The following is a 27,667-nucleotide window of genomic DNA, read 5'->3' on the forward strand; positions in this document are numbered from 1 at the left end:
CACGTCTTACCCACAGTTGTGTTCTCGGTGCTCAGCACAAGGCCTGGAACACAGTAATGAACAGCTACTGACCAAAACCGCTTAAGTAACAACAAGAACACTGCCACTGTTATAAGGACGTTTAACATTGAGGTTTTTTGAGAGAAGGCTCCTTATATACACTCAGGAACTGAAGGTTTATAGTCTCATAAGGTAACGAGGATGTGATCACAGAAAAGGCACGCAGTTCGTCAAAAATCGCTTCAATATAACACCAGAGTTGAGAGGTTAAAACCAATGGGTGAGAAATGCAAGTGGAGGCTGTTACAGCCGGAAAGGACGTTGGTTCCTAGAAACCAGAGCCCGCATTTTCAGATGAGAAAACTGAGGCCAACACAGGTTAATCAAACCAAGGTCAAAGACCGTTGCCGTCAAGTCGATCCCAGCTCGTAGCAACCCCATGGGACAAAGTGGGGCTAGAGCAGCTGATGGATGCAAGTTACTGCCCTGATGGCTAACGGCCCAGGGCTTGACCACTGTACCACCAGGCCTCCAAAGGAAGGTTAGAGGACTTTAAATTATCGCAAGGGTCCTTAAAATCATATACGCCTGGGCACCTAACTTCCCACTCATTTTTTCCAGTGTGTGTATACACTGTTGTGATCAATAAAATACAAGTTCCCCTAAAGTTATTACCATTCAGAATAGCCTTCGGTCATTACATCTTTTCTTAAGTAACAGGTACTGTAACAACGATGAATACGCTACGTGGAGCTACTTAGATACTTGTCAATGATTAAAAGGGGTCTTTATGCTTTTTTTTTTTTAAGAAATTTGGGACCCAGTACTGTTTTCTGAGCAGGCAGAAAGCACTCTAATCTGTGAAATCGAGGAGGCTTCTCTGTGGAATTAGTGGTTCATCGTGAAAGTTTTAACTTTTTTAAGCAAAACTTGAAATTATTTTTTTGAGAGGAAAGTAATTTTTCCAATATATTACTTTAAAGCATCACATTTCTTGTCATCTCTTCAAATTCTATATATCCTAAAACCAAAACAATCATTTTCTCAAAATTTTCCTCCTGACTTCCCTACTTCTCTTAAAGGCACATTCTTTTAACATTACTAATGGCTGACTTTCACTGAGTACTTGCTGTGCTGAAGAGAAAACATATACATGAATATGTACTCTACACAGCCCAGTGTCATCCAAATGTGCGTTTAATAACTTTTACATTTTTGTGTCCCCTTTGCATAACATTCCAGAAGCAGTTATTCAATAAATGCATTTTTTTCCAAGTATACTTCCACAGACCCTATTTCATATTATAATTTCAACTGCGTATTTCACTAATCTAGAACATACATTTTATATTAATATTGTAGCTACCCAAGGTACCAAAAAACCAAACCCATTGCCATCAATTGTAACTCATAGTACCCCACAGGATAGAGTAGAATTGCCCTGTTGAGTTTTCCAAGGAGCGCCTGGTGGATTTGAACTGACATTTTGGTTAGCAGCTGTAGCACTTAACCACTATGGCAGCCGGGCTTGCATCCAAGGTGCAGTTACTCCTTATTTAACTAAATAGTCACACTTGTAAAATCATTCCCTTTTTTGACTCTGTTTTTAGTACAACCGACAAATGAAGAAGTACACAAAAGGCAATTTGCTACTTTTTATTAAAATAGTTATTTGTTAAAGGTATTTCAGAGGAGGATTATATAATATCAAATGTTTAATTTTTTTTCATTTGAGGCTGGTCATTTTTAATTTTTTCTCATTTAAAAATTTGTTTAAGGTAATTTACCATAGGAATCATTTTCGGGATCGACAAACCATAAAACAGTGACTATTCAGTCGTCTGTTTTCATCCTAAGGTTATATTTGTGCATCACCCTATAATGAAACACAGGTATTCTCCCGGGAGTTGGGTGGATACAGGATTCACATGCATACAAACATTTTAGAAATGATGTGTACATTTTTTTGTTCAACCATTTAAAATGAGCTCCCTTATATACTTGATTTCCCTTTGACCCATGTGTTACTTAATCTCTAAATATTTTTGGCTTTTCCAGTTATCTTCCTCTTATTGATTCCTAGTTTAATTCCACTGTAGTTTGAGAGCACGCTTTGTATGACTTCTATTCTTTGAATTTTGTTAAGGTGTGTTTTACGGCCAGGATGTGGTCTGTCATAGGGAATGCTCCACGTAAGTGTGAGAAGAGTGTGTGCTCTGCTGCAGTTGGAGAGAGAGATGGGAGCCAAGGAAGAGCTGTTTCTACTCAGCCTTATAAATCACAGGCTTATGGAAGCAGTCACAAAGACCCATCCAGGTTCAGAGAGAGCATTCTGGAAAAGTATGTGGCGCTGGAAACATGCATTGTTTGTAAATACAATCAGCCACAGTTATCTTAAAAAATGAAGGCCGGGGGAGGACTCAGAAACTGTAGCAGATGTTGTATTGTCATGAGGTGCTGTCGAGTTGGTCTCAACTCCTAGTGCCCCTACGTACAACGGAACGCAACACTGCCCTCAATCTGCTTTTAGACTGAAGGAGACTAAAGAGACATGACAGTTGGGTGAAAGCCATAACCCTGAACCGGATCCTTTTGCTATGAACAATATTATTGGGACAAATAGCAAAACTTGAATGGTCTATCTGGCTGAAGGGTATATGGAAGTCCTTTGAATTGTTACCGAAACTTGCTATAAGTTTGAAATCACTTTGAGAAAAATAAAATGTACCATGAGAGCTCATTCTCCGAAGAATCTCATGGTTAATCCTTTCATAAAGCAATAATGACTGTGTGAACGAAAATAACCACCAGTTCCATACATGATGCATTCGTATTTTTAACATCATGCTTTACTAATACAGAAGGCCATTGAATGTGATTGTCATTATTATATTTTCACTGACTACCCCTGCTATGTATGCCCTCTGTCCCAACTACAGTCCCAAATTTTGGTTACTTTCTCTCAAAGCCAAACAGACATCCCCCTGATAAGGGCTGCTTTATCCAATTATGGCTCCTTCTCCATCCCCAGGAAACAGAAGGATACAACTTTAGTGTTTGCCTCTGGAAAGTTTCTAAACCTGGTGAAGCATAAATCCAGTAATAATAATCATGAGGAGGAAGAGGAGAATAAACCTTATATAGCTCTTTAGCCAAGGCACCAGTCTAACCTCTCTACACACCTTAACTCATTTCATGCGAACGACAGTCCAGTGATGGATTCTATTACTGTCCCTTGATTCCCCTTTAACTAAAGTCATACAGCTAAATCATAGAACCAGCATTCAAACCAGGCATAGTGACCCTATAAGACAGAGGAGAACTGCCCAATAGGGTTTCCAAGGAGCGGCTGATGGATTCAAACCACTGACCTTTTGGTTAGCAGCCAAGCTCTTAACCACTGCACCACCAGGGCTCCTGTCTTCTTATGTTGTTGCTAGGTGTCATGGAGTTGGTTCTACCTCACAGCAACCCTATGTACAACAAAACAACACACTGCCCGGTCCTGCACCATCCTCAGTGTTGCAGCCACTGTGTCAATCCATCTCACTGAGGGTCTTCCTCTTTTTTGCTGACCTTCTACTTTACCAAGCATGGTGTCCTTCTCCCGGGACTGATAACATGTCCAACAGTACGTGAGATGAAGTCTCATCATCCTCGCTTGTAAGGAGCATTCTGGCTGTACTTCTTCGAAGACATATACCTTCATATACTGTCCATGAATAATACTGTAGCAATAGACATCGGAATACTTATACAAGTACTAAGCTCAGTTCATAACTAAAAGCTTGATGGTTTTAAATTTCAACAACTTCCTAGCACTGTCTTGGTATCCTGCTTTACATTCTGCATTAATTCAATCCAGATGCCACAAATTTGAAGGTCAGCATGACCCACCTCTATTTAGGGACTACAAGAAGGTCAAATGCTTTTCCTAAAGGAAGAAACTTCACGAAGTCTGCCTTTTCGGACTATACCCATTTTATCTAAAATTTTTTCAAAAACAATCTTCCCTAACGGTGTTGTTAGTGACCCAAAAGAAAATTTCTTCTCTGGGTGCAACAATTTGTTGGAAAACAGTTTGTTGTTCTCGTTAATTGCACTCAAGTCTGCTCTGACTCGTAGCGATATTATGTGTAACAGCAAAACATGGCCCAGTCCAGCACCGTCTTCCTGACAGTCAATCAGTATTTCAAAGGACTATTTTTTAAAAAGTGAGTTCAGAGTGGGGCAGATATGTCGGTTTATCCAGCACTCATGGGACTTTATTTCTTTCTCCACCCCCGCCCAGCCTCCCACTCACATATCTGGTATATCTCCTTCTTCAACTTTCTCCATCCCTCAGAGAACACATCTGTCACTAACTGAACGTGTCTTCCTTTTCCTGTCCATCTATCAATCACTCTCTTATTTTTCTCTTTAACTGCCTCCAATATATGCGTGAAAAAAATGTTTGGCTGTAGGTGATTATAAATTTTTTTTAACTTATTTATATTGAATTAGATAAGATGCATGAAAGCCCTTTGTAAGGGATAAAACACTATACAAAATATTAGTTATATTCTGAATATAATCCCATGTTTAGCACATTGTAGGTACCCAAATATGGTTGTCAAAGGATCTAGTAAAGCAAAATGTACTCTTTCCTTATTTTTTAAATCATTACAGTAGAAAATTAAAAAAGGCAAATGAGAAATGGGGAAATATTTGCAGCAAAAAAGACAGATACGTTAATTTCCAAGACATATGGAGCACATTCCAAAAAAAAAAACCTCACGCACACACACCCCAAGACCCTAACAGAATAGGGGGAGATAAGATAGTTAATTAAAATGTTATGCTACTTTAAGCATTTTGGTGTCATTTCTTCAAACTTCTGAAATTCCATAAAATGACAGAAGGAAAAATAAAAGAGTAAACCCTGGGCAATACTGGAAAACACAGTGGAACGCCATATGCAAAGAAAAACTTTGCTGGTGGGAATGCAAAATGCTACAACCATTTCTGAAAACGACTGGGTAGCTCCTTATAAAGTTAAATGTTTTGAGAAATATATGTTACTGCTGTTGTGAGCCATCGGGTCAGTTCTGACACACAGCAACCCTACAGGACAGCACAGAACCATCACATAGGGTTTCCTAGGCTCTAATCTTTACCGGAGCAGATCACCAGGTCTTTCTCCCACAGAGCCCGGGGTGGGTTTGAACTGCCTTTCGATTAACAGCTGAGTGCTTAACCACTGTACTACCAGGGCTCCTGAGAAATACACATGATATAATTTAGATGGCAGTGAACTAACTAAAAGCAGTAAAAAAAAAAAAGATCTGCAATCACACACAGATTTATAGTAAGGGACCACTAGATGGTGGTATTATTTCATCAGGCCTCCACTACTCCCCATCCTATGCAACTAGTTTTTTAGTCCTTTTTCTTTCTAATGAGATGAAACTTACATATTTTGAATTGCACAAATCTTAACTGTACAATTCCACTTTGTTTTTGGAGGACCTATTTTTGAAGTTCCCAAGAACACAGAACAAAAAGCAAAAGGGAAAATTTGATAGAGATAAACCCAGTAAACAAAATACAACTTTACTAGGAATTCAAATAGTTAATAAAGAGAAAAGAAACGGAAAATCAAAGATATTATAAATAAACTTCCCTAAGATCAAGAAGGATTTGCAACTTTTTTCAAAAGAGCCTAACAAATGTTGAGTAAGATTAATAGAAAAACATATGCACATAACTCGATACATCCTGATGAAAATTCTGAACTCAAGGGAAAAAAATTTCCACAAGTTTCCAAATAGAAAAAATTCCACTATAAAAGAGGAAAATCGGGCTAATATTAAGTAATAAAATTATAATAATAAGTAACTTCCTTTGATGTAATTCTTATATTATTTCTGAGACCTACAGCCTCAAGTGGAAACCCTGGCAGTGTAGTGGTTAAGTGCTACAGCTGCTAACCAAAGGGTCAGCAGTTCGAATCTGCCAGGTGCTCCTTGGAAACTCTGTGGGGCAGTTCTACTCTGTCCTATAGGGTCACAATGAGTCTGAATCAACTCGACAGCACTGGGTGGGTTTTACAGCCTCAAGTTACAGGAAAAACAAACAAAAAATTTTTTTAAGTATCTACATATGCTTATAGATACTTATATAATAAACATAAAAATATACCTTTATTAGTAAAGGAATACATATTAAAACAATAACATCACATCTTTTTACCTGTCATATTGGCATATACTAACAAGTACAGGACCAGTCCCTGGAGAAGGACATCATGCTTGGTAACGTAGGTCTGCAAAAAAAGAAGAAGACCCTCAACAAGATGGATTGACACAGTGGCTTCAACAACGGGCTCAATCATAACCATTGTTAAGAATGGTCCAGGACCAGGCAGTGTTTCATTCTATTGTACATAGTGTCACTATGAGTCGGAACCGACTGGATGGCACCTAACAACGAGTGCGGTAATACAAAGGGGCAAGGAGGAGCAAGCAGAGGCAATCAATCACAGTTAAGTAGGGTATAAACAGTCTTTTTTAGAGAGCTATTAGGCAATATTATCACATTTTAAATACATCTAGAATATACACATATAGTCAGAGAAGCAAGGTGGTGTCAGCAAAACAAACCACTCATCAAATCTGAAAGGACCTGAATGGTCATCAGTATGGGACTGGTTGGTAAATTTTGGCAAGTCCACACAATGGACTCTGATAAGACTATAAAGAACCTGTGTTCACCCTGTAATCTATAAGTTTAATGCCTTGGGGGATGGGGAAAGTAGGAGGTGGAACTGTTGAAGGGACCATGGTGTTACCACCAAGAGGGTTTTGTGTTTGGCAGTTTCACCAGAACAAGTCAATCAGGAAAACCAACTTTCCATGGCTGGCAAGTTGATGCTGTTGACTGGGAGCTCAGCCAGGAAGGATGCATAGGGCTTGGTTCCAAGAGTGAGCATCCCAATAGGCAGGAAGAGGAAGATGCCAGCTTCTGAAGGACCAGGTAGGGAAACCAGTCCAGCATCACCTCAGCTGTATTTTGTTTGTCAGTCACAAAAACCAAATTCAAGACAAGGGGCACGGACTTCACATTTCAATAGAAGAAGTGATAAAGAATTTTGGGGCCACTTTTTAAAACTACCAAACTAAGTTTAGGGAAAACAATTTCAGTTATTTATGAAGCCTCTAAAAAGCCCTGAAAGTTCAGATGTAGAGTATACGGTATACAGCGAAACGTGTGAGAGCTGGGAATAGATCGCCTTGTTTTTCCAGGTCTTGAAAGTTTTCTGTCTTTGACAGGGTGCAGTCTTGCCATTTTTCTATTGCTCCTTTTAGTGGAAAATACTTGCGTTTTCCTTCTATGACAGGTTTCTGCCTTACGCAGATTCCAGCTTTTGCAGGTTTTACTGCATATAGCTGCTGGCTTGCTACCTGTAATGTCTGGCCCCATCCTTCCCTTGGCACCTACACTTAATTAAGCCAAAATTCTACCCTATTCCACATCAGAATTTCTCACTCCGACTCTCGTGCATCCCAACCTATTCAGCTCCTAAAGATGACTTGACCAAGAGGAATTTGATCTTTGATGCAATATTATCAATTGAACGTCACGTAGTAACATTTAAACCGGTCAGCTGGCCAGATAGCTGTCTTCCAAATTTCTTAACAGAGAGGAGTTAAGTGCTTCCAGGACGGCATTCATTTGTGCAGTGCAGCAGGGCAGCCTACGAATACAGTAACAATCACCAAGACAGATTTTGAACTATTTTTTAAAGTGTGGGGAAGAAACATATTATTAGTAGTACAGCCTGTTAGACATAGCAATGTCTGAAAACTACTACAGAATCTGGAATTCAATCAAATTCTTGGAAAACCTGTCTCTTGAGCGTCGCTGAAATTAAGTTTGCTTTCTCAGCTTGAAGCGCGCTTGTGAAACCTTGCCAAGAACCCTAAGAAAGAGCCACTTAAAATGCATAATCGATGTCAGGACGCTGGCTCCCGAGACCCTTTACCTTAGCACAAAAGTAGAGATGAAACGAGCCTTAGACTCCGTCCAGTCCATCCGAGGTAACTGAAGCTGGTTGCCCAGACCCGTTTCCCTGCCTTCCTGCACCACGTTGGGAGAACCCTAACCCTCCTCAGCAGTTTCATTCATTCCATCAATGTGTCACCTGAAACTAACTTGTTCAAGGGCGCTGTTCTCCCAATAAGCTGTTCGCTTTCACAAACCAAGACAAGGCAACTTCACCTTTATTGCCTTTTTCCTGCTGTTTAGAAAACCCAGCAGCCGCTAGCTTCACCACTCAGCCGGGACTTCCCTGCTTTTCCGCCTTCCGGTGGGGACACTTCGTAAGCCACGCCTTCTCCCTCCGTTTCCGCCCGGCCCTCGCGAGCCGCCGCGTCGCACAATACGCCTCTGGTTACCAGCCCCCAAACGCCGGCGCAGACCTTGTGCGACACGCGGTCACGTGGCCGCGCGGACCCAATGACCGAGGCCCACGCTTTCCAGACCGCCGCATGCGCTCACAGAGAAGGAGCTGGCGCGGCGCCCCGCCCCACCGCGTGGTGCTCCCGCTTTAATCATCCCCGGAAGTCCCGGCCGCCGAGGTTGCGGGTTCCTATCAAGCGCTGTTTGCAAACGCGGCCACTGGAGCGTGTCCTGATTGGCCTTCTCCGGAGGCGGGGAAGGGAGCCATTTGAGCCCGGGACCGCTTCCTGAAGCGCGAGGCCGGAAGTTATCCGGTACCTCTGGAGTCCGGCGGAGAGTGTGCTCGCTGCCACTTTGGCGGCGCCTGGAGCTGGCAGTTCCTCGAGAGACGGGCGGCTGGTTCCCGCCGCCGCTGGGGCTGGGCTTCGCTCGCGGCACCACGGCCCGCTCCTCCAGCCCCGAGCCCGGCGCGGCTGCCCGGGAGACTTCAGGCTCCCTTAGGCTGCTCCGAGGGGCACGTCCCCGGGCGCCGCCTGGGCCTCCCGCCGGGGGACTGGCTCCCCGCTTGGGCACTCGGGGCGGCAGAAAGAAGGACCCCCGCAGGCCCGCGTCCCGGCCCCTTCCCTGAAGCTCCGAGGCCCCGGCCCAGAGCGGCCGTCTCCCCAGCGCTGAGCCCCGGCCCCTTCCCTGAAGCTCCGAGGCCCCGGCCCAGAGCGGCCGCCTCCCCAGCGCTGAGCCCCGGCCCAGAGCGGCCGCCTCCCCAGCGCTGAGCCCCGGCCCCTTCCCTGAAGCTCCGAGGCCCCGGCCCAGAGCGGCCGCCTCCCCAGCGCAGAGCCCCGGCCCCTTCCCTGAAGCTCCGAGGCCCCGGCCCAGAGCGGCCGCCTCCCAGCGCTGAGCCCCGGACCCTCCGTGAACCTCCGAGGCCCCGGCCCAGAGCGGCCGCCTCCCCAGCGCTGAGCCCCGGCCCCTCCGTGAACCTCCGAGGCCCCGGCCCAGAGCGGCCGCCTCCCCAGCGCTGAGCCCCGGCCCCTCCGTGAACCTCCGAGGCCCCGGCCCAGAGCGGCCGCCTGGGACCTGGGAGGAGCCGCCTCCACGACGCTGAGGCCCGGGCCCCCGCCGACGGCGCTCTGCATCTTCTCCGACATGTCGCCCACCGTCTCGCACGAGGACAGCAGTCGGCAGCGGCGGCCGGGGACGTTCAACCACTCCCTGGATGTGAAGAGCGGCCCCCTGCCGCCCGGCGGCTGGGACGAGCCCCCGGAGCTGGCGGGAGGGGAAGAGGACGGGGAGCCCCTTCTGCGGGGCGCCCGGCGGAGCTGCCGGGCCGAGCTCAGCAGCATTTTCCTGCTGCTCTTCCTTTACGTGCTCCAGGGCATTCCGCTGGGCCTGGCGGGGAGCATCCCGCTCATCCTGCAGAGCAAAAACGTCAGCTACACAGACCAGGCTTGCTTCAGTTTTGTCTTTTGGCCCTTCAGCCTCAAGTTGCTCTGGGCCCCCTTGGTTGACGCCGTCTATTTCAGGAACTTCGGCCGCCGCAAGTCCTGGCTGGTGCCTACACAGTACACCCTGGGGCTCTTCATGATCTACTTATCCACGCAGGTGGACCGTCTGCTCGGGAACAGCGATGGCCGAAGCCCCGACGTGGTGACGCTCACGGTGACATTCTTCTTGTTTGAATTCCTGGCCGCCACGCAGGACATCGCCGTGGATGGCTGGGCCTTAACCATGTTGTCGCGGGAGAACGTGGGCTACGCTTCCACCTGCAACTCGGTGGGCCAAACGGCGGGCTACTTTTTGGGCAATGTTTTGTTCTTGGCCCTTGAATCTCCTGACTTTTGTAACAAATATCTGCGGATCCAGCCACAGCCCAGGGGAATCGTTACGCTTTCAGGTAGTGTATTTAAACTCTTAGGCTATTAGGTTTATTTTATGTGAATGAATCTTTGGGCAAAGTATGTGACGTTGAAGGAGAGCTCTTTATTTAAATTACTGGAAATCATTTGATGGGAGGAGAGCCAAGGTAAGTTTGCTGTTCTAAATTGGGCTTCTTTGAAGCTGTTAAGTGTTGTTAAAGCCCGAATGACTATATTGTAGCAGTCCTAATTCATCAGTACCCTGCGGAGAGCAGGGAGGGAAGACCCATCAAATAACGCTAGTGTGTAATGGAAAACAGTTCTGAGTCCAGGGATTCATCAGCAGTTGCCTAATCCGCCAGTGTGGATCAGGGGTTCCCATTTTCCCTTTGTCGTTGTCCCCCTGGGAATTCTAGCTTCATGCTTTCTGGTTCATTTCTACCCCACTCTTATACCAAGAGTCCTCATCTAGCTTTCCAGCACAGATTAATTCATTCATATATCGCTGAGTCTGCTAAGTGCCTGGATTCCTAGAGTCTCCAGTAAATAAGGCAGAGTCCGGCCCACCAGAAATCGGAGAGACGAACGTCTTAGGGGAGCTCAGAGTTTCCAGCCATTAACTGCCTCTGGGAGTCAGACTTTGCACTGCAGGTAACATCCGACCCTGAATGATAAGATTTCATGAAGTGGAGATTGGCATTCCGGAGTGCAGTACATCAGGTGAAAATGCGTGCAGGCAAAAAAGTACAGGACAGTATCTGTGGTTTTCGAGGTGCCTTAGCAGTAATTTTGGGGACCGAGTTTGAGAAATGGTACAGAAAGGTTGTACCAGGTTAGTAAGGTTTTCTTGAATTACCATAGAAGGAGTTTCATGTTGATCTAGTGAGTAATTGGACACAAATTCTACGAAATTTCCCCTTTCATCTTTATGAGTAAAACACATGAGCCTGTAAGATTTTCTGAGGGTTTTTTTTTTTTCTGTAATAACTAGAAAACAGAAGTAAGTTTACTAACATCAGGAATATAGAAGAACCCTTAATTCTGTTAGTAATGGTGAGTTTGGTTGGTTCTATTTTGGAATTTAAACAGAACTAAACTTCTTCTCAACTCCCCAGTATTAGCTTGGGTATTCCCAGCAGGGTTTATGTGTGACAGAAGTCTAAGGCTTACGTTCTGGGAGAGGGGAGCAGGGATGCACCACCGTACTGCCCAGCTCCTGAGTTCAGCACGCTCCTACACACCGATGCACTCCGTCAGGGCCCCCCCTTCCACCCCGTCAAACTGCTGGTGAGCCACTGCTGCTGATGAAATGATCACACTTTAACCTCAGTTGGTTTGAGTACGAGAATGATTGAGAGCTGTTGCTTGATAGGTAGACTGATTCGCCTCTGAATGCTCTGGGCCCCCATTCCTGCCCTGTGCATAATTCTTTGCCTAGAAATACTCCGTGAATACACTTAGTGACATCTTACTGCTTTTCGTGTGCTTGTTTTTCATTTTGTATTGGAGTTGTCATATCACTGAGAAGGACTAATGTGATGATTTACTGTCTAACATGAAAAGTCTCTGTGGAGTAATGAAGACTTAAGAGGCTGTGGAAACTGAATGACTAACTAGCTAAATTAGAGTTTTGTCGTAAGCATAGCGTAAGAATGATTAATAACACATCACTCCAGAGCATGCCATTATGAGTTCAGGAGCTATTATAATTATTTCTTCTCTTATCCACAACTGTTCCCCAATGTGTGGATCAAAATCGTGTCGTTGAATTTTTACTTAGACTGGTTTGTTATTTGAATAGCTGTTTGTTCTGTGAAATTTGAACTTTGTTCTCCAGGAAAATTTGAACTTTGTTCTCCAGGAGATTATAAAATTGTTTACTTTTTAATTTAATGTTTTTTCTTAGTGGACTGCTGTGTTTGATTAAGACAATTTAGTAAATTAAGAGAGTCTGCATTTTCAGTCTCCTTTTATGGTTTTACATATCACATTTACAGCCTTTTACTTTCAGGAATTTAGTAATAGTATAAATAAAAAAAAAAAACCCTGTGGTTTCAAGGAATTTAGAGAGCACGGAAAGAGTCATATTAAGGAAATACAGGCTTGGTGCAGTGTGTTGGATTGCTTTTATATGGCATTTCTTGTCATGGTCTTGTAACTCCCACCAAATGGCTGGGTGGGACAATGCAAATGAGAACCTTGTGGCCCACCAAGTGGGTTGGATGGCTTGCTAATAATGCAAATAAGGTGCGTGGCACCCCTTGTGGGAGTGGTGGTTGTTGCTGTTAGGTGCCAGCGAGTCAGTCTGGACTCATAGCGACCCTATGTACTACAGGATTAAACACTGCCCGGTCCTGCACCATCCTCACAGTCATTGCTATGCTTGAGCCCATTGTTGAAGCCATTGTGCCAATCCCTATTGTTGAGGGTCTTCCTCTTTTTTTGCTGGTTCTCTACCAAGCATGATGTCCTTTTCCAGGGACTGATCCCTCCTGATAATGTGTCCAAAGTATGTGAGATGTAGTCTCACCATCCTTGTTTCTAAGGAGCATTCTGGCTATACTTCTTCCAAGACAGATTTTTTCATTCTTTTGGCAGTACATTCAATATTCTTCGCCAACACCACAATTCAAAGGCATCAGTTCTTCTTTGGTCTTCCTTAGTCCTTATTCCTTGTGGGGGCGGGACTATGCAAATAAGGTGTATGGAACCCTAATAAGGGGATTGGTCAGTTTTGCCATCCTGCTAGTCTTAAAATGGCCCATCCCAGAGGCAGAAAGAGGGGATCTCACTACCACCAAGAAGAGATGGGAGCAGAGCATGTCCTTTGGACCCAGGGTACCTGCGCTGGGAACTTTCTAGACCGAGGAGACAAAGCTGTAACACCGAAGATGGAGAGAAGCCACGGCAGAGAAACAGCTGCAACAGAACCAGGAGACTGGCACAAGACGGTGCGGTGGGCTCCACAGCCCACAGAGCAAGGTGGTTATGGTGGGTTTGCCGACCCATGGAGTGAGAGAGCTGAGCACCTTCAGACAGGAGGCTTCCTGGTGGAGTAGGATGCCTCCGCACTGTTGGCAGAGCTAGGCTTGCCAACCCACAGAATGAGAGAGAGCTGAGCACCTTTGGAATGAGGCTTATTGGCAGAGTGGAGTGTTCCTGGGCACTTATCAGTGGAGCTAAAGAGCTTTGTAACACTTACCTGAGTGGGGCAGGGGCTGGGGCAGCCGAAGAGGCATGAGAGGCTGAGGGCCAGGGAGAGGCCTGCCTGTAGGTATGGCCAAGAAGCTGTCCTGACAGGGGAACTGTATCCTGAGTTGTTCCTGATCCTGAATTGTAACCTGTTAACCTCCTAAGAAACCCCATAATCGTGAGTATTGTATGTGAGTTCTGTGTGGCCGTTGCAGCAAATTTTGGAACAGAACAGAGAAGTGGAAGATTCCAGGGGAGGGACGACTGGTGTCAGAATTGGTAAAAAGGTTGGCGAGGGGACCAAGATGGCAGAATAGCCAGATAGTTCCTGTGGCCCCTCTTACAACAAGGACACAAAAAGGAAAAAAAAAAAACAAGTGAATCGATTATATGTGATGATCTAGGAGCTCTGAACATCACAGACAAAGTTGATGAGTCAGACTGAGCGGTAGGAAGAGGGAGAGACAGTTCAGAAGCAATGAAGAGGTGCCAGGCTTGACCTAGCAGGCACCCTGCAGGCTGAATCCTTCCGTGCACATGGGTTGAGGCAAGCAGTGGTGCTCGGGATGCATTTTGCCAAGGTGGAAGACACCAAGTGGTGGAGCCAGGGGAAGCTGCGCTGGATCTGCAAAAGTTAAGTGTAAGCATCTGACCTATCAGGAGGGATCAAAATAACCCTTTCCGCCTGAGACTCCTGTAAGGGGGAAGTGCCTCTCTTCACCTTGTCTGTGCCCTCCCTGCTCTGCTCCGGTGCTGGTGCGGCAGTGTTCAGTGGTTGCCATGCCCCATACAGGCCAGAAGTGGGACCGGTCGTCACACCCAACCCAGTCTCCTGGCTTTGGGGAGGGAACAGGTAAACAAATGAACTACAAAAAAAGGAGGCTGCCAGCACCGCTAAGCTGGGAACTCAGGGCTAATTGCACCCAAACCGGTCTCGCGCCTTTAAAAAATCACCTCGCCCTCTAAGCCAGGAACTCAGGGCAGGCACTGCCCCTTTGCCTAGGCTCAGGCATAAGGGATCCATGGACTGTGAATGCCTTTCACCCCTGCCTAGACCCACGTGGGCTCATTCAGCAGCGTAGGCCCCCATTAGCATGGTACAACAGGGTACATACCTGAAGCCTGTTTTCAACTGCAACAGCTGGGGGGGGTGGAGTGGCAAATTTGTGACATTTGACACCACTTGCACATTAGGCAGGGTCCTCACCCACCCACGTCAGGGGCCTGAGGACTGGCGGCTTCACCCAGTCCACTTAGCTACCCATGATAGGAGTCTGAGAATAAGTGGTGCCTCACAGTCCTTATAGCCAACAGCATTGAGTGCCCAAAGTCTGGCTGCAAGACCCACCCACCTATGCACTCTAGGGAACAGGGACCCACCTTCCACCTAAGCACTCAGGGGCAGCTGTCAGCCCCCTACCTTGCGCAGCACATAAACCGCTACTGCAGCCAGATACCTGTGCCTACTCCAGTCACCCTTGTGTAGCCCTGCCCATTTAGGACTGTAGGTGAGAGCCTGCGTCACACACTCAGTGACTGATGACCTGGACACCTGAGCTGAATCTACACAAGAAGGGTAAAGAGACTGCTGGGCTCACATACCTAGTAGCAGCCCTAACCACCTGGTGACAGGAAGTGAGAGCTTCAAAGACACCAACAATCAAAGTAGCTCACACGCCCAGCCTGTTTGGGCATTTCAAAACAAAAAAACAAGCTAGAACACAGTAAACAAACATACAATAAATAAATATAATAACTTATTAGTGACTTGGAGACAACAGCCAATATCAAATCACATAAAGAGGCTGACCATGATGGCTCCAGCAAGTGACCAAACTAAAGAACCAGCAAACCTCCTGGCGAAAGAGAAGGTTTTGGAATTACTGGAGGTAGAATTCAAAAGATTAATATACAGAGCTCTTCGAAAGATCAGGAAGGAGATCAGGCAAAACAGACCAAGCCAAGGAACACAAACACAAAGCAATAGAGAAATTTAAGAAAGCTATGTAAGAGCAGAATGACAAATTTAATAGGCTGCTAGAATTCATAGAAAGACAGCAAATAAAAATCCAAAATATCAATAAAATTTCAGAACTAGATAACTCAATAGAAAATCACAGGAGCAGAATTGAGGCAATGGAAGTCAGAATTAGAGTGAAGATAAAGCACTTGACACCAACTTATTTAAGGAAAAATCAGATAAAAACTTAAAAAAATGAACAAACCCTAAGGATTACGTGGGACTCTATCAAGAGGAATAACCTTTGAGTGATTGGAGCATCAGAACGGGGGGATAACAGAAAATACAGAGAGCATTTTTGAAGGTTTGTTTGCAGAAAGCTTTCCTGATATCGTGAAAGATGAGAAGATACCTATCCAAGAAGCTCATTGAACTCCACATAGGGTAGATCCCAAAAGAAAGTCACCAAGACATATTATAATCAAACTTGCCAAAACCAAAGATAAAGAGAATTTTAAGAGCACCTAGGAATAAATGAAAAGTCACCAACAAGGAGAATCAATGAGACAGCTCTGACTACTTAGCAGAGTCCATGCAGGCAAGAAGGCAACGGGATGACATAAATAAAAAGGTTGAAGAGAAGAGAGATGTCTGATCTCTGCTTTCCTGGGAATCAGCTTTGGGCCGATGGTGATTCTCTCTCCCCCTCGTGAAGTTGTAGGAGGTCAGACGCCTCCGTCATAATATTTTTATACTTAGGTAATAAAGAGAATAACCAAACACTGGGGCAAATGTTTGGAAAATAGAGTATTAAAAAGAAGCATAATTTTTTTGTTTTTGATTCTAAAGTACGTTGCGTGATTAACACTTTGTTTTGAGTGTTACAGTTAAATGAAGATGGCATACATCGAGAGAACAGTTTTTGCCATCTAGAAAGCAGTGTAATCTAATTAGTAAATAGAGAACAGAAAGGATAGGATGAAAAGAGAATCCCTTAGAATCAAAACCTTGATTATGCTGAGGTTGGCTTTTTGGTACCCTCGTAGATCAAGGACAGTCCTGAGCTCAGAAGTAAGCTTTTTCTCTCCCCATCCCCTTTGTTTTTCGAGGACCATTTGTAACAGAGAGGCAACCTTTTAAACAGCAAGCAATGATGAAAGTAGCCCAGAAGAACGTAGCAATTAGAATATAAAGTTTTACGGCTTGAAAAGATCATATATTTCAGTTTCTTCATTCTTATAAATGAGGAAACTGAGGTCAAGTGGCTGGTTAGAGATACAGCTACAGCTTGGGTTTCTTGACTCTTTATCCGATGTCTTTCCAACAGTTGGTAGGAAACTAGGAGAAAATCTCAAGGGAAACCTTGAGGCCTAAATATACTATGTGCCGACTGGACTTTTCCACAGGGAAAAGGAGCACTCTGTCGATGTTTAAAAAATACCAGCCCACCCTTGGAATGCCTGATGCCCAGGAGAAGCGATAGACTGAAGGTTTTTATGCTTATTTGTTTTTAAAGTCACCCGTGTCATTCATTTGCTGAGAACCGAGTGCCTGTTTGGTGTTAGCCATGTGACAGGTATTGTAATATGATGAGTAAGATCTGGGAATTCTCTGCTCAAGGAATTTACAGTTTGTAGGGTATTTTTTAGGGTAGCTGTGAGTAGGAGTCCACTGGATGGCAGTGGGTTTGGTTCTTGTTTTTTTTTAATGGAGGTTTGCAAACCAAAATAACAAAGCCAGTGGATAAGTATTGTAAATAGGCTAAGTGGGTTTGTGCAAGACTAGGAATTGGAGGGGACAGTGTTAACCTGAGAAGCTAAAAAGGCAGGGAGCTTCAACTCCAATAAATCATTGCCTATCACTGGCAGTAGGGTTCCCAGGATTGCTAGGTGTTATGAGTATTCAAAAGAAGCTGTGAATTCCTCTTCTGTTTATATCCTCATTTTTAAAACACTCAGTAGGTGCATGTAAAATATGCCTTTGGGCTAGATCCAGCCCGTGAACTACTAGTTGAGACCCTCTGCCCTAGAGGCAGTGGTAACACAATTAGAAAAAGCTGTCGGATGGGAAACAGGATATTTGGGTTTGGGGGTGGGGAGCAGGATGGTCCAGCTCTGGAGAAGAGAGCTGAAGATACTGGAGCTTAGAGTTTGCTAATAGAGAGGCATGCACATAGAGTCAGGTAGAGAAAAAGGAAATGTTGCTTTGAAAAAACTGATGGTGTAAATACAGAGTTAATTAAACTTGTGATGATAATAGTAAAAACAGTACTTGAAAAGCTGTGTATGGTCTGGACTAGACAGAGAGCAGGGCCGTTAATTCCCGCTTAGTCACAAATCTCTGTGTCCTGCTCTCAGAAGCAGTATTCACTACCATATGTCACTAGGTGTGCTTGTTAGAGCTTGGGCAGTGTGGAGTGATTCATTTCTAACATATCAGTTATTCTCATAAAGGCCGTAAAGTGTTCGTAATAGCATCCATATCTAGGCGTAAAATACTTATATCTTCAAAAAGACAAAACTATAGGGATGGAGGACAGATCAGTTGTTGCTCGAGGTCTGGATGTGGGGAGGATGACTGTAGATGGATAGCACCAGGGAGTTTTGGGGGTGATGGAACTGCTCCGTATCTTGATTACGGTGGTGGTGTGAAATCTCTATATGCATTAAAGTTCATACAGCTGTATAATCAAAGAAAAAATTCAGTTTTACTGAATAACAATTTGAAAGTAAACTTTTTTTTTTTAATTAACCTATTGCCTTAAAAGCTAATCTGTGAGTAAATATACAAAGTGTGTGATACGAAACCTGAAGCTAAATCAGTTTAGCTCCCTTTGACCTTGAATGGAACATGTTCGTAAATCTGGTGGATCTTACATGTCAGCATAGACAAATAGAGCAAATCTGAACTTATTTTCAGATGTTGGGGCTCTAGTAGTTAAGCAAGTGGAGGAATACTGGGGCTTATAAATTCAGGGGGAATTAGGTACTAAAAACCAAGGGTCCACACCCCAGAGGGAAAGCCTTAAGACCTTTTTTTCTTTTTTAAATGAAAGCGAAGGAAAAATGGTACCTTGTGCTTTCTTTGCCTAGTAAAGAACCATGGAAGTGCTTTTGTGTGGAAAAGTCAATTTACAAAATATGCTGTAAACTTCAGAGTTATTTTATTTGTCATATCTTTTATTCTGAATTTCACTTCTCATTTTTTTGAGATTTATTGACAGATCAGTTGAACTAGCCTTTGCTGTGTAAACTTGTCAACGAATCACACAGCCTCACTAATTACCAGTAGTCTCCTACTTTCATTTACAGTCTGTTCTTAAACATGTAATTTTTTTTTTTTTTTTTTGAGAAAGCAAAATAGAATTACTTAATACAAGGAGATGTTCGGTTCCTAGAGAATTAAAAATGAAAAATATAAAATTCCTAATTTCATCCATTGTTTTGAATTGAATTGTTTGCCCCAAAATGTGTGTTGAAATCCTGGCCCCTTTATCTGTAAATACGATCCTGTGTAGAAATGGGATTTTCTTTGCTATGTCAATTAGGTCATGCCTGAGTAGGGTGGGTTCTAAATCTAATCACTTCTGAGTTATAAGACGAGCAGAATGGGCACAGGAGACACACAAGAGGAAGACGGAAGTGGAAATAGATAAGTCTACAAGGATTGTTGGCAGCTACTAGAAGGTGAAATAGACGAGGAAGGACCTCCACCCACAGCATGTCCCGAATTACAACATCTAGCCTCCTAAACGCTGAGAAAATAGATTTCTGTTCTTGAAAGCCACCCACTTGTGATACTTCTGTTACAGGAGTGCTAGATAACTAAGACTCTGGTGCTTTTAGAAATAATTGTGGATAATTCTTGCGTTTTATATGTTTTTTAATTTTATTCTTTCCATTCGTAATTGAACACACAGTCTCCGCAGGCAGAAGTCTAGTGGTCATCAATTAAAGCTATAGAGTAGGTGATTTCAGCATGCCTAAAGACTTCTGTCTTTTTTGATTATCTTATATTTGAGGTTTATGTTTATTATTCCCTAGCACAGTCTTAGAACTTCTGCGTATTAAAAAATTGCCCACTATTTTTTTAAGCTTTTTATTTTTAAATAATTGTAGATTTACAGGAGGTTGCAAAGAAATCTACAGGGAAGTCCCATGCACCCTTCCCCCAGCCTCAACTGTTAAACAACTTACCTGACTTTTGTATAATATCGAAACTGAGAAGTTGGCATTGGTACAACCCATACAGCTAATTGAGATTTCACCAATTATATATGAACTTGTGTGTGTGTAGTTCTATGCAGTTTTCCTGCATGTTTAGCCTTGTGTAACCACCACCACAGTCAAGACACTAAAATCTGCCATCACCACGAGACGGCTTCATTTTGCCTCTTTATAGCCACCCTCATCCCCTCCTCCCACCCTTTGTCCCTGGCAACCATTCATCCGTTCTCCATCTTTATAATTATGTTATTGCATGAATATTACACAAATGGAGTCATGCAGTGTGTATCCTTTTGGGACTGGCTTTTTTCACTCAGCGTAATTTCCTTGAGGTTCATTCAAGCTGTATGTATCAGTAGTGTGTTCCTTTTTATTGCTGAGAGAATCCATTTGTTAGACAACCGTAGTTTATTTCACAGTTTACCCATGGAAGGAGATTTGGGTGATTTTTAGTTTTTAACTATTGTGAATAAATCTGTTATGAGTGTGCGTGTACAAATCCGGGGTAAGTGCTCAAGGGTACAATTGCCGAATCTTAAGATAAATCCATTTTTAGTTTTGAAAGGAACTGCCAGACTTTTCCAGAGTGGCTCTACCATTTTACATTCCTCCAGCAATGTATGGGCGATCGTTTCTTTGCATCCTTGCCACGTTTGTTACCAAGCCAGCTGCCCCGTCTGGCCCTCGACTGAAGAAACAACAATTTCTTCTGCCCTGGAGGAAACTCAGACAATTGGAGTTAATGAAATAGTCTGGGGTCTCAAACATGGCACCTTCCTAAAGGGTTAGGAAGATTTCACAATTAACTTTGTATTTATTCCATCTTTGTGTTATCTGCTGTCTTTTAAAAACTTAACCCCCAAATAAAATATGACTATAATCAAAACAACATCTCTGGGAGCTCTCTTCAACAGCAGGGATATCTGAGGCAAATGCTTAAGGGCGAGATTCGTGGAACAGAAGGAAGGTCTGTTACTGCAAAGACTCAGCTGGTGACCCAGCGCCAGACACATTGTCTTTATGTTTCACTTTCCTCCACTGTGAAAGTGAGAGTGTTGGAATTGTTGACAGGTGTTCCTTGTCCCTCTATGCTCTTGCCTTCAGTGAGGTAGAGAGCTGTGGACATGAAAGGAAAGCTTGACAGTTGTTTAGAGCAGAAGCTAGGACAGTTTGTCCTCCTACCGCTGGCTTATAAAAGGCTGAGGTTACTTCCCATACTGTGGGCAAGAGCTAGGAGAGAGAACCTGACCCGAGCCAAGGATGGCTGTATCAGACAGTGCTTCTCAGTTTTTCTACCTCTTCTGATGGTGGAAGAGGGTGAACCTACCACATCGGGTCTGGGGACCTAGTCCAAAGCATTGAAAGCTTGAAGTTTTTTTTAAAGCCTTATATTTTTATCTTAAAAGTTTGTGGAAATTTTGCATTCTGCTCCATAATATGTTTATTCTCAGTAAAATGCTTCTTTATAAATGATTGAGTAAGATGAACTTGTTAGGAAGATACACGATGTTTGTTTATCCTATGCACACGTACCCTTTGGCATAGCAGCACGTGGAGAGATGGAGGAAGAGGATGTAAGTAGCCAGTTTCAAGCTCTATGATCATATCTATAGTCCAGGCCTCCTGGTTGGAGCTAAAGTGTGCCCCTTTTTTTCCTCAGGAGTGTTGCTGTTGATAGGATTGATTGATGAAGGATTGATTGATGAGGGAGAGAGAGTTTACTTGCTGTGGGTGTCTTCGAGCATCTGAGTGGCCATGGTGTTAGCTGCCATCAGGTTGATTCCAGTTCCTGACAACCCCATGTGTGCGGAGTAGAACTACTCCATAGGGTTTTCAAGGCTTTGAAAACCCATTGCCAGGCCTCTCTTCCAAGGCACTTCCAAGTGGGTTCGACCCACCAACCTTTTGGCTAGTATTTTAGCATGACGGGAGACATTTTTGCTTTAGAATCAGAACTGAGTTTAAATGTCACCTCTGATGTTTTCTGGCGTGTGATACTGTTTCATTGTGTATAAAGTAGGAATAATAATGCCTGTCTTGGAGGGGGATTTTGAGATGTAAGTGAGATGTCCTGTGTTTTGTCCTGGGCTCAACAATAGGCACTCAGACTGCCAGCTTTTGTAACCTTTTTGGTTACCAGGGAATTGTTACTTGCTCTTCATTTTTGCTTTCATGAAAGCACTAGAAAGCTCTAGTAGCCACTTCAAAACATTTAGTCTTTAGTCTGTCTTTAAAGGACCCCTGGTGGCACAGTGGTTAAAGCGATTGACTGCTAACCGAAAGGTTGGTGGTTTGAAACCACCAGCCACTTGATGGGAGAAAGATGTGGCATTCTGCTTCCATAGAGATTTACAGATCCTATGGGGGCGCACTGAGTCAGAGTTGGAGTTGACTCGCTGCCAGTGAGTTTGGTTTTTGGTTTTTTAGTCTATTAGGTCTTTGCTTAGAAACCATGTTCATGAAATCCGAATACCAGCTTTGAGATCTTGATCATCTGTATATACACTATAATGCTTTTGTGATAAAATACGTAAGATTAACCAAACTGCTAATAATGAAATTAATTTTGGTAATAACATACCTTTACCAGTTCCATTGCTGTCGAGTCAATTCTGACTCATAGCGACCCTATAGGAAAGAGTAGAACTGCCCCATAGGTTTCCAAGGACCAGGTGGTGGATTTGAACTGCCAACTTTTTGGTTAGCAGCTGAGCTCTTAACCACTGTGCCACTATCTTTACAAAAATATAAAAACCGAACTCATTACTCACAGCAAACCTATAGGACAGTGTAGAGTTTCCAAGCAGCGGCTAGTGGATTCAAACTGCCCACCTTTGGTTAGCAGTCAAATGCTTAACCATTTAGCCACCAGGGCTCCACGGCCTTTACAGTGGTTCATGTATCCGACTCTGAATGTTTTCTAGCGTGAAAGCGACATTGATAAGCAATAGCAATAGTCTGTTCAGTGGTCAGTGTTTTTGGTAATTGCGCTTGTCAAACTTCTTCACGTAGTTCCTGGCAATGAGGTATTGGCTTCTAGAAAGCCTTTGAATTAGGGCTCTGTGAATGGTCCACTGTCACTGCTTCGTCTTTCAAATGTACTGTTAGTTAAGCCTCAAAGCACAAAGAAATTAGAAATTATCCACAAACAGTAATTAGAAGCATGCTAAAACTTGTTTAACTTATTCTTCTTTCTGTTGCTATTGGTACGAATGCAAATTCTAGATGAAAATTTTGTTCATCGTAGTTGGAAGGATATACGAAGCAAATTAAAAATATTTTTGCTTTGAGAAATTGAACTCTTTTAGTATGTAATGGGAGAAATTTTAATTTTCAGTTAACATTTATTTAGAAACCATTAGAAATTCTGATGACAGTGAAAGTAACATAGTTTCTGTCAGGCTTTCTTAAACAGCTGATTTAAACAAAATGATCAAAAACTCAACAAGAGTGATATAGATGAAATCCTTAAAGATGTTATTATTTGTTGCATTTTACAGATGAAGTGAAGAATGCAAAATGAATTGACATTATAACCTCGCTTGTAAGAATAGTCTTAAATTGTTTATTTTGAACCGTGTACTGTATTAATGTAAGTTAGAAATTGTTATTTTGATGAAGTTAATCATAAGGCTTTTACTTAAATACTTTGAAATGTATTACTGCATTTTTAAATGGATACTTTTGTGTTTAAGAAGGCTTCACGGTTTCCCTTCTGTTACCTAAAATTAATTATAAATTTTCTATGGTGAAAAAAATGGTCTAGCCCAGAATATAATTTTCCATATGTGTCTAAAGCATCTTAGCTTCTTTAGTTTGTACGATTTCAATAGGAGAGCCTTGCTTTGGGGGAAATTATCCTAAGTAAATGTTTATGTAGGCAGTGTGAAATAACGGAAAGAGTATGAAACTCAAATTCAGGAGATTTAGGTTCAAGCTCTGCCTCTGCTTCTTACTAATTTGACTGTTGGCCGGACTTTAAGCATACCAAGCACCTTTTCCTCATCTCTGCATAGTAACAATGCCTGCTTTGCCCACCTTACAAGTTTGTTATGAAAGTCTGATGAGAACATGTAAGGAATGAGCCTATAAACTCTCAGGCGAGCTTGGTATATACACAAGTGAAGTTGGTATAAACAGTAACGCTCTATGCCGCCGTCATAAACGAGGTTCGAGCTACGGCAGTGACCTGCAGGCGTCACAGCAGCAGGGCCAGGTCCAGAGGGAGAACCCTGACTCAACAAGGCTCTGATTGTTTTTGAAAAGAGATGGCTCCTTATACAACTAAGGCTCCATGAACAGTTAGCTGTGCTACATGAACAATAAAATAAGTTGTTGTTATTGTGTGCTGTTGAGTCGATTCTGACTCATAGCTACCCTATAGGACAGAGTAGAACTGCCCGGTAGGGAAAATAGAAGTAACCACGTACAGAGCAATTTTAGAATATTAGCACTAGAAGGCATCTTTGGGATTTTCTAGCCAAGTCTTCCCATTTTACAGAAGAAGAAACTGAGACAGGGTTATCTAACAGTTTTCGTAGTGGCAGACCGACATGCATTTCTCAGGGTGGTTCAGCGTTGACGTTAGCTGTGTGAGTCTGCTCCTGTAAAGACTGCAGCAATTTTACCATTGACTTAGAATGTGACTTTGGAAAACATAACCTCTCTAAGCCTCAGTTTCTTCATCTGCCAATTGGGGCTAGTAGTAACCTTAATATATTGGGTGGACGGAGTGGAGGAGATAATACGTATAAAATGCTTAGAACGTTTGTGGCACATGGTATGCATTTAGTACCTGTTATTACCATTATTTTTATCTGTTAAGCAGAATCTCACTGACCATCATTCACTCCCTCCACTTAAATTGTTCAAGGTAACGGCTGATACCCCAGCTGGTTCTCACTGAAACCACTCAGACGGTCCTGTCCTGTGTTTCGTTCTGAACCTAAAAGTATAAGGAAATTGCTCGGATATCACAGTGTTGGAGCCCTGGTGGCACAGTAGTTAAGAGCTCGGCTGCTAACCAAAAGGTTGGCCGTTCCAATCTACCGGCTGCTCCTTGGAAACTCTGGGGGGCAGTTCTTCCTCATTCTGTAGGGTCGCTCTGCGTTGGAATCTACTCCACCGCAAGGGATTTGGTTTTGGTTTTGATCACAGTATTTAAAAGAGAAGGTTATCCTCAGACAGATCGAAAACATTAAAGTCCAGTTGCCGCGGAGTAAGCTCCAGCTCACGGCGGCCCCGTGTGTGTCCGGGCAGAACTGTGCTCCAGGGTGTTCAGTGGCCGGTTTTTTAGAAGTGGGTCATCAGGCCTTTTTTCTGAGGTGCCTCTGGGTGTGATTCCAACCTCCATCCTTTCAGTTAGCAGCCAAGCACAGGAACTGCTTGTACCACCCAGGGACTCCTTGAAAACATTGGAAAGTTAAAAAATAAAAGTGGAAAAAATCCAGTGTAAATAGCCATCGTACATTGTCTAAGTTGTCGTAATTTAATAAAGAACTGAAACGACTTAGGTGCTTAATAAATTTGACTGATGGTTTTTATGGAGTATGAAAATCATTTCCCACCCCTAGCACTTCCCTAGAATAAAATGACATGGCAGATTTTTGTTTTATTCATCCCAGTTGTACACTAAATGTCTGTGACTCTTTTTTCTTGTTCAGTAAAACTCTCTATTCTGGATCTACTGTATTTTTACTCACCTAACATGTCCGTTATACGTTTTTGCTAACCACGCAAACCCGCCTTGCTATTTTTGTAACCAAGCTATGCCACACATTATATGTGTGGATGCGTTATTTGTGAAAAAAAAAAAAAAAAACATATATAAAGTATGTTTTCCAGAGCCATGACTGCTTGGTACGGTACTTTGAACAGGATAGGCACGTAAATGTCGATTTTTTTTTTTTTTAACAGGCTTTAGCAGAGGAAAAGTTGCATATAGAATTATTGAGTGTCAATAGAGGTATGTCATAACAAAAGTTAATTAAAATTTAAAACATTCTTAATTTCAGATTTCCTTTTTTTCTGGGGAACTGTATTTTTAATAACAACAACCTTAGTTGCCCTTCTGAAAAAAGAGAACAAAGAAGTATCACTAGTAAAAGAAGAAACACAAGGGATTACGGACACTTACAAGTTGCTTTTTGCAATTATAAAAATGCCCGCAGTTCTGACATTTTGCCTTCTGATTCTGACTGCAAAGGTAAGAGTTTTATAACGCAGTTACCATTGATTTATAATTACCAATAGCATGGAGTGCTTTCACTGTCTGTACATGTCCTAAGTCCCTTTCCACCACATTTAGAATTTAACAATGTAAAAGCATTACTTTTTGTTTATTATATGTGTTTTAAAAAGTGTGAGGATATTAAATATAATTCCAAAGTAAGCTAAATGTCTTGGGATCATGAAAACAGTTATGTCATTATGAAAATAAGTGTGAAATCGTATTTATTTAATACTAAATCTTCAAACAGAAATGAATACCTTGAGAAAATAATAGCTGTTTTACTGTTACAATGAGGAAGGGACCCGGGTCCCACAGTGGTTAAGCCCTGGGCTGCTGACTGAAGGCTGGGTTGTTCAAATTTACCAGCCTCTCTGTGGGCGAAAGATGTCACAGTCTGCTCCTGGAAAGATTACAGCCTTAGAAATTCTGTGGGGCAGTTCTACTCTGTCCTAGAGAGTTGCTATAAGTCGAAATCAACTTGACAGCAGTGGGTTTGGTTTGGTTTCGTTTATTATAATGAGGAGTCCTGATGGCAGAATGGTTAAGCACAGCAGAAAGGTTAGTGGTTCAAAACCACCCAGTGACTACACCGGAGGAAGACCTGGCGACCTCTTCCCATAAAGAATGCAGCCTAGAAAACCCTATGGGGCAGTTCTGCTCTGTCAGGTGGGGCCGTTATGAGTTGGAAATCAGCTGGACAGCACCTGACGGCAACAACAACAACTATTACAATGAGTGTTAATGTTAAAGGTAGTCAGATTATTTACGTAGAATATAATTTACAAAGATATGAAAGTAAAAAATTATTAAACTCATTGCCATCGAGTCAATTCTGACTCATAGCGACCCTGCAGGACAGAGTAGAACTGCCCCATAGGGTCTCCAAGGCTGTGACCTTTTATGGAAGCGAATTGCCACACCTTTCTCCTGTGAAGCCGCTGGTGGGCTTGAATCGCCGACCTTCCAGTTAGCAGCCAAGCACTTTAAGAAGTCTTTAAAAATCCACTGAATTATTATTTAAAATGTTAGGAGGTAGTAACCATAGAGTAAACAAGGATTACTGTTGATTTTTATTTTACGGTTTCTGTATTAAGCTCTCCTTTTTTTTTTTTTTTTTAATTTTATAGTTCTAAAACATTTTTAAGATACTATGCTAGAAGAAAGGTAAGTATATATTATTACAGTGAGCTTGAAAGTGCTGTCATTAACATTCATAGAATCCAGAATTAATTGTAGAATTTTCAAATTACATGTTAAAACCTGTCTACATAAACACTATACCACTGTCTTTTGACACCTGTGGAGGAAAAATATTGTCTTATTATTTTAATTTTAAACAGTGAGTTTTTCCTCCTCTCTAATGACGGAGATACCAGTGATCATGAAGATGGCACAGGACCAGGCAATGTTTGATTCTGTAGTACGTGAGGTCGCCATGAGTCAGAGCCGATTCTGTGACAGCTAACAACACCAGCAAATGATAGGAGAGGGACCTTTTAGAAAATGGGGAAAGTTCGAGGAAGATTGTTTGTTATCTAATTACATCACTTAGAGATAACCATTGCTCGCATTTTTGGTATATTTCCTTCCAGCCTCTATTTTTTCTGTGTGTGTGTGTGTACACGTACTTTATATACTTTATATATATACCTTACATATGTATATGCTTTTTATATACATAGCTTATATATGTTTTTATATATATTTTTAAATATATATATTTTTTATATATACGTATGTATAACTTGACGGCACCTAACAACAT

General features: G+C 42.7%; 1 protein-coding gene and 1 long non-coding RNA gene across 4 annotated transcripts in view; one reads left to right on the forward strand and one right to left on the reverse strand.

Annotated features, from left to right (window-relative positions):
* Nucleotides 1–1,529: 1,529 nt before the first annotated feature.
* Nucleotides 1,530–8,334, reverse strand: LOC126066312 (uncharacterized). Its single transcript, XR_007515056.1, has 3 exons — nucleotides 8,024–8,334; nucleotides 6,232–6,304; nucleotides 1,530–3,728 (listed from the first exon to the last, which is right to left on the reverse strand). It is a non-coding gene; the product is annotated as an uncharacterized LOC126066312 (long non-coding RNA).
* A 799-nt stretch (nucleotides 8,335–9,133) lies between these two features.
* Nucleotides 9,134–27,667, forward strand: part of SLC33A1 (solute carrier family 33 member 1) — a 32,243-nt gene continuing 13,709 nt past the window's right edge. Inside the window, exons 1-4 of one of the 3 annotated variants that reach the window (XM_049867358.1) lie at nucleotides 9,134–9,209; nucleotides 9,301–9,354; nucleotides 9,479–10,330; nucleotides 25,685–25,875. In XM_049867358.1, coding sequence (XP_049723315.1) covers nucleotides 9,583–10,330; nucleotides 25,685–25,875 — 939 coding nt within the window. In that variant the 5' untranslated portion in view covers nucleotides 9,134–9,209; nucleotides 9,301–9,354; nucleotides 9,479–9,582. Of the gene's footprint in view, nucleotides 10,331–25,684; nucleotides 25,876–27,667 lie in introns of all 3 variants that reach the window. The other 2 variants (XM_049867357.1, XM_049867360.1) reach the window with 2 other exon arrangements.

The sequence above is a fragment of the Elephas maximus genome, chromosome 23, assembly GCF_024166365.1.
Source record: "Elephas maximus indicus isolate mEleMax1 chromosome 23, mEleMax1 primary haplotype, whole genome shotgun sequence".
Lineage (NCBI taxonomy): Eukaryota > Metazoa > Chordata > Mammalia > Proboscidea > Elephantidae > Elephas > Elephas maximus.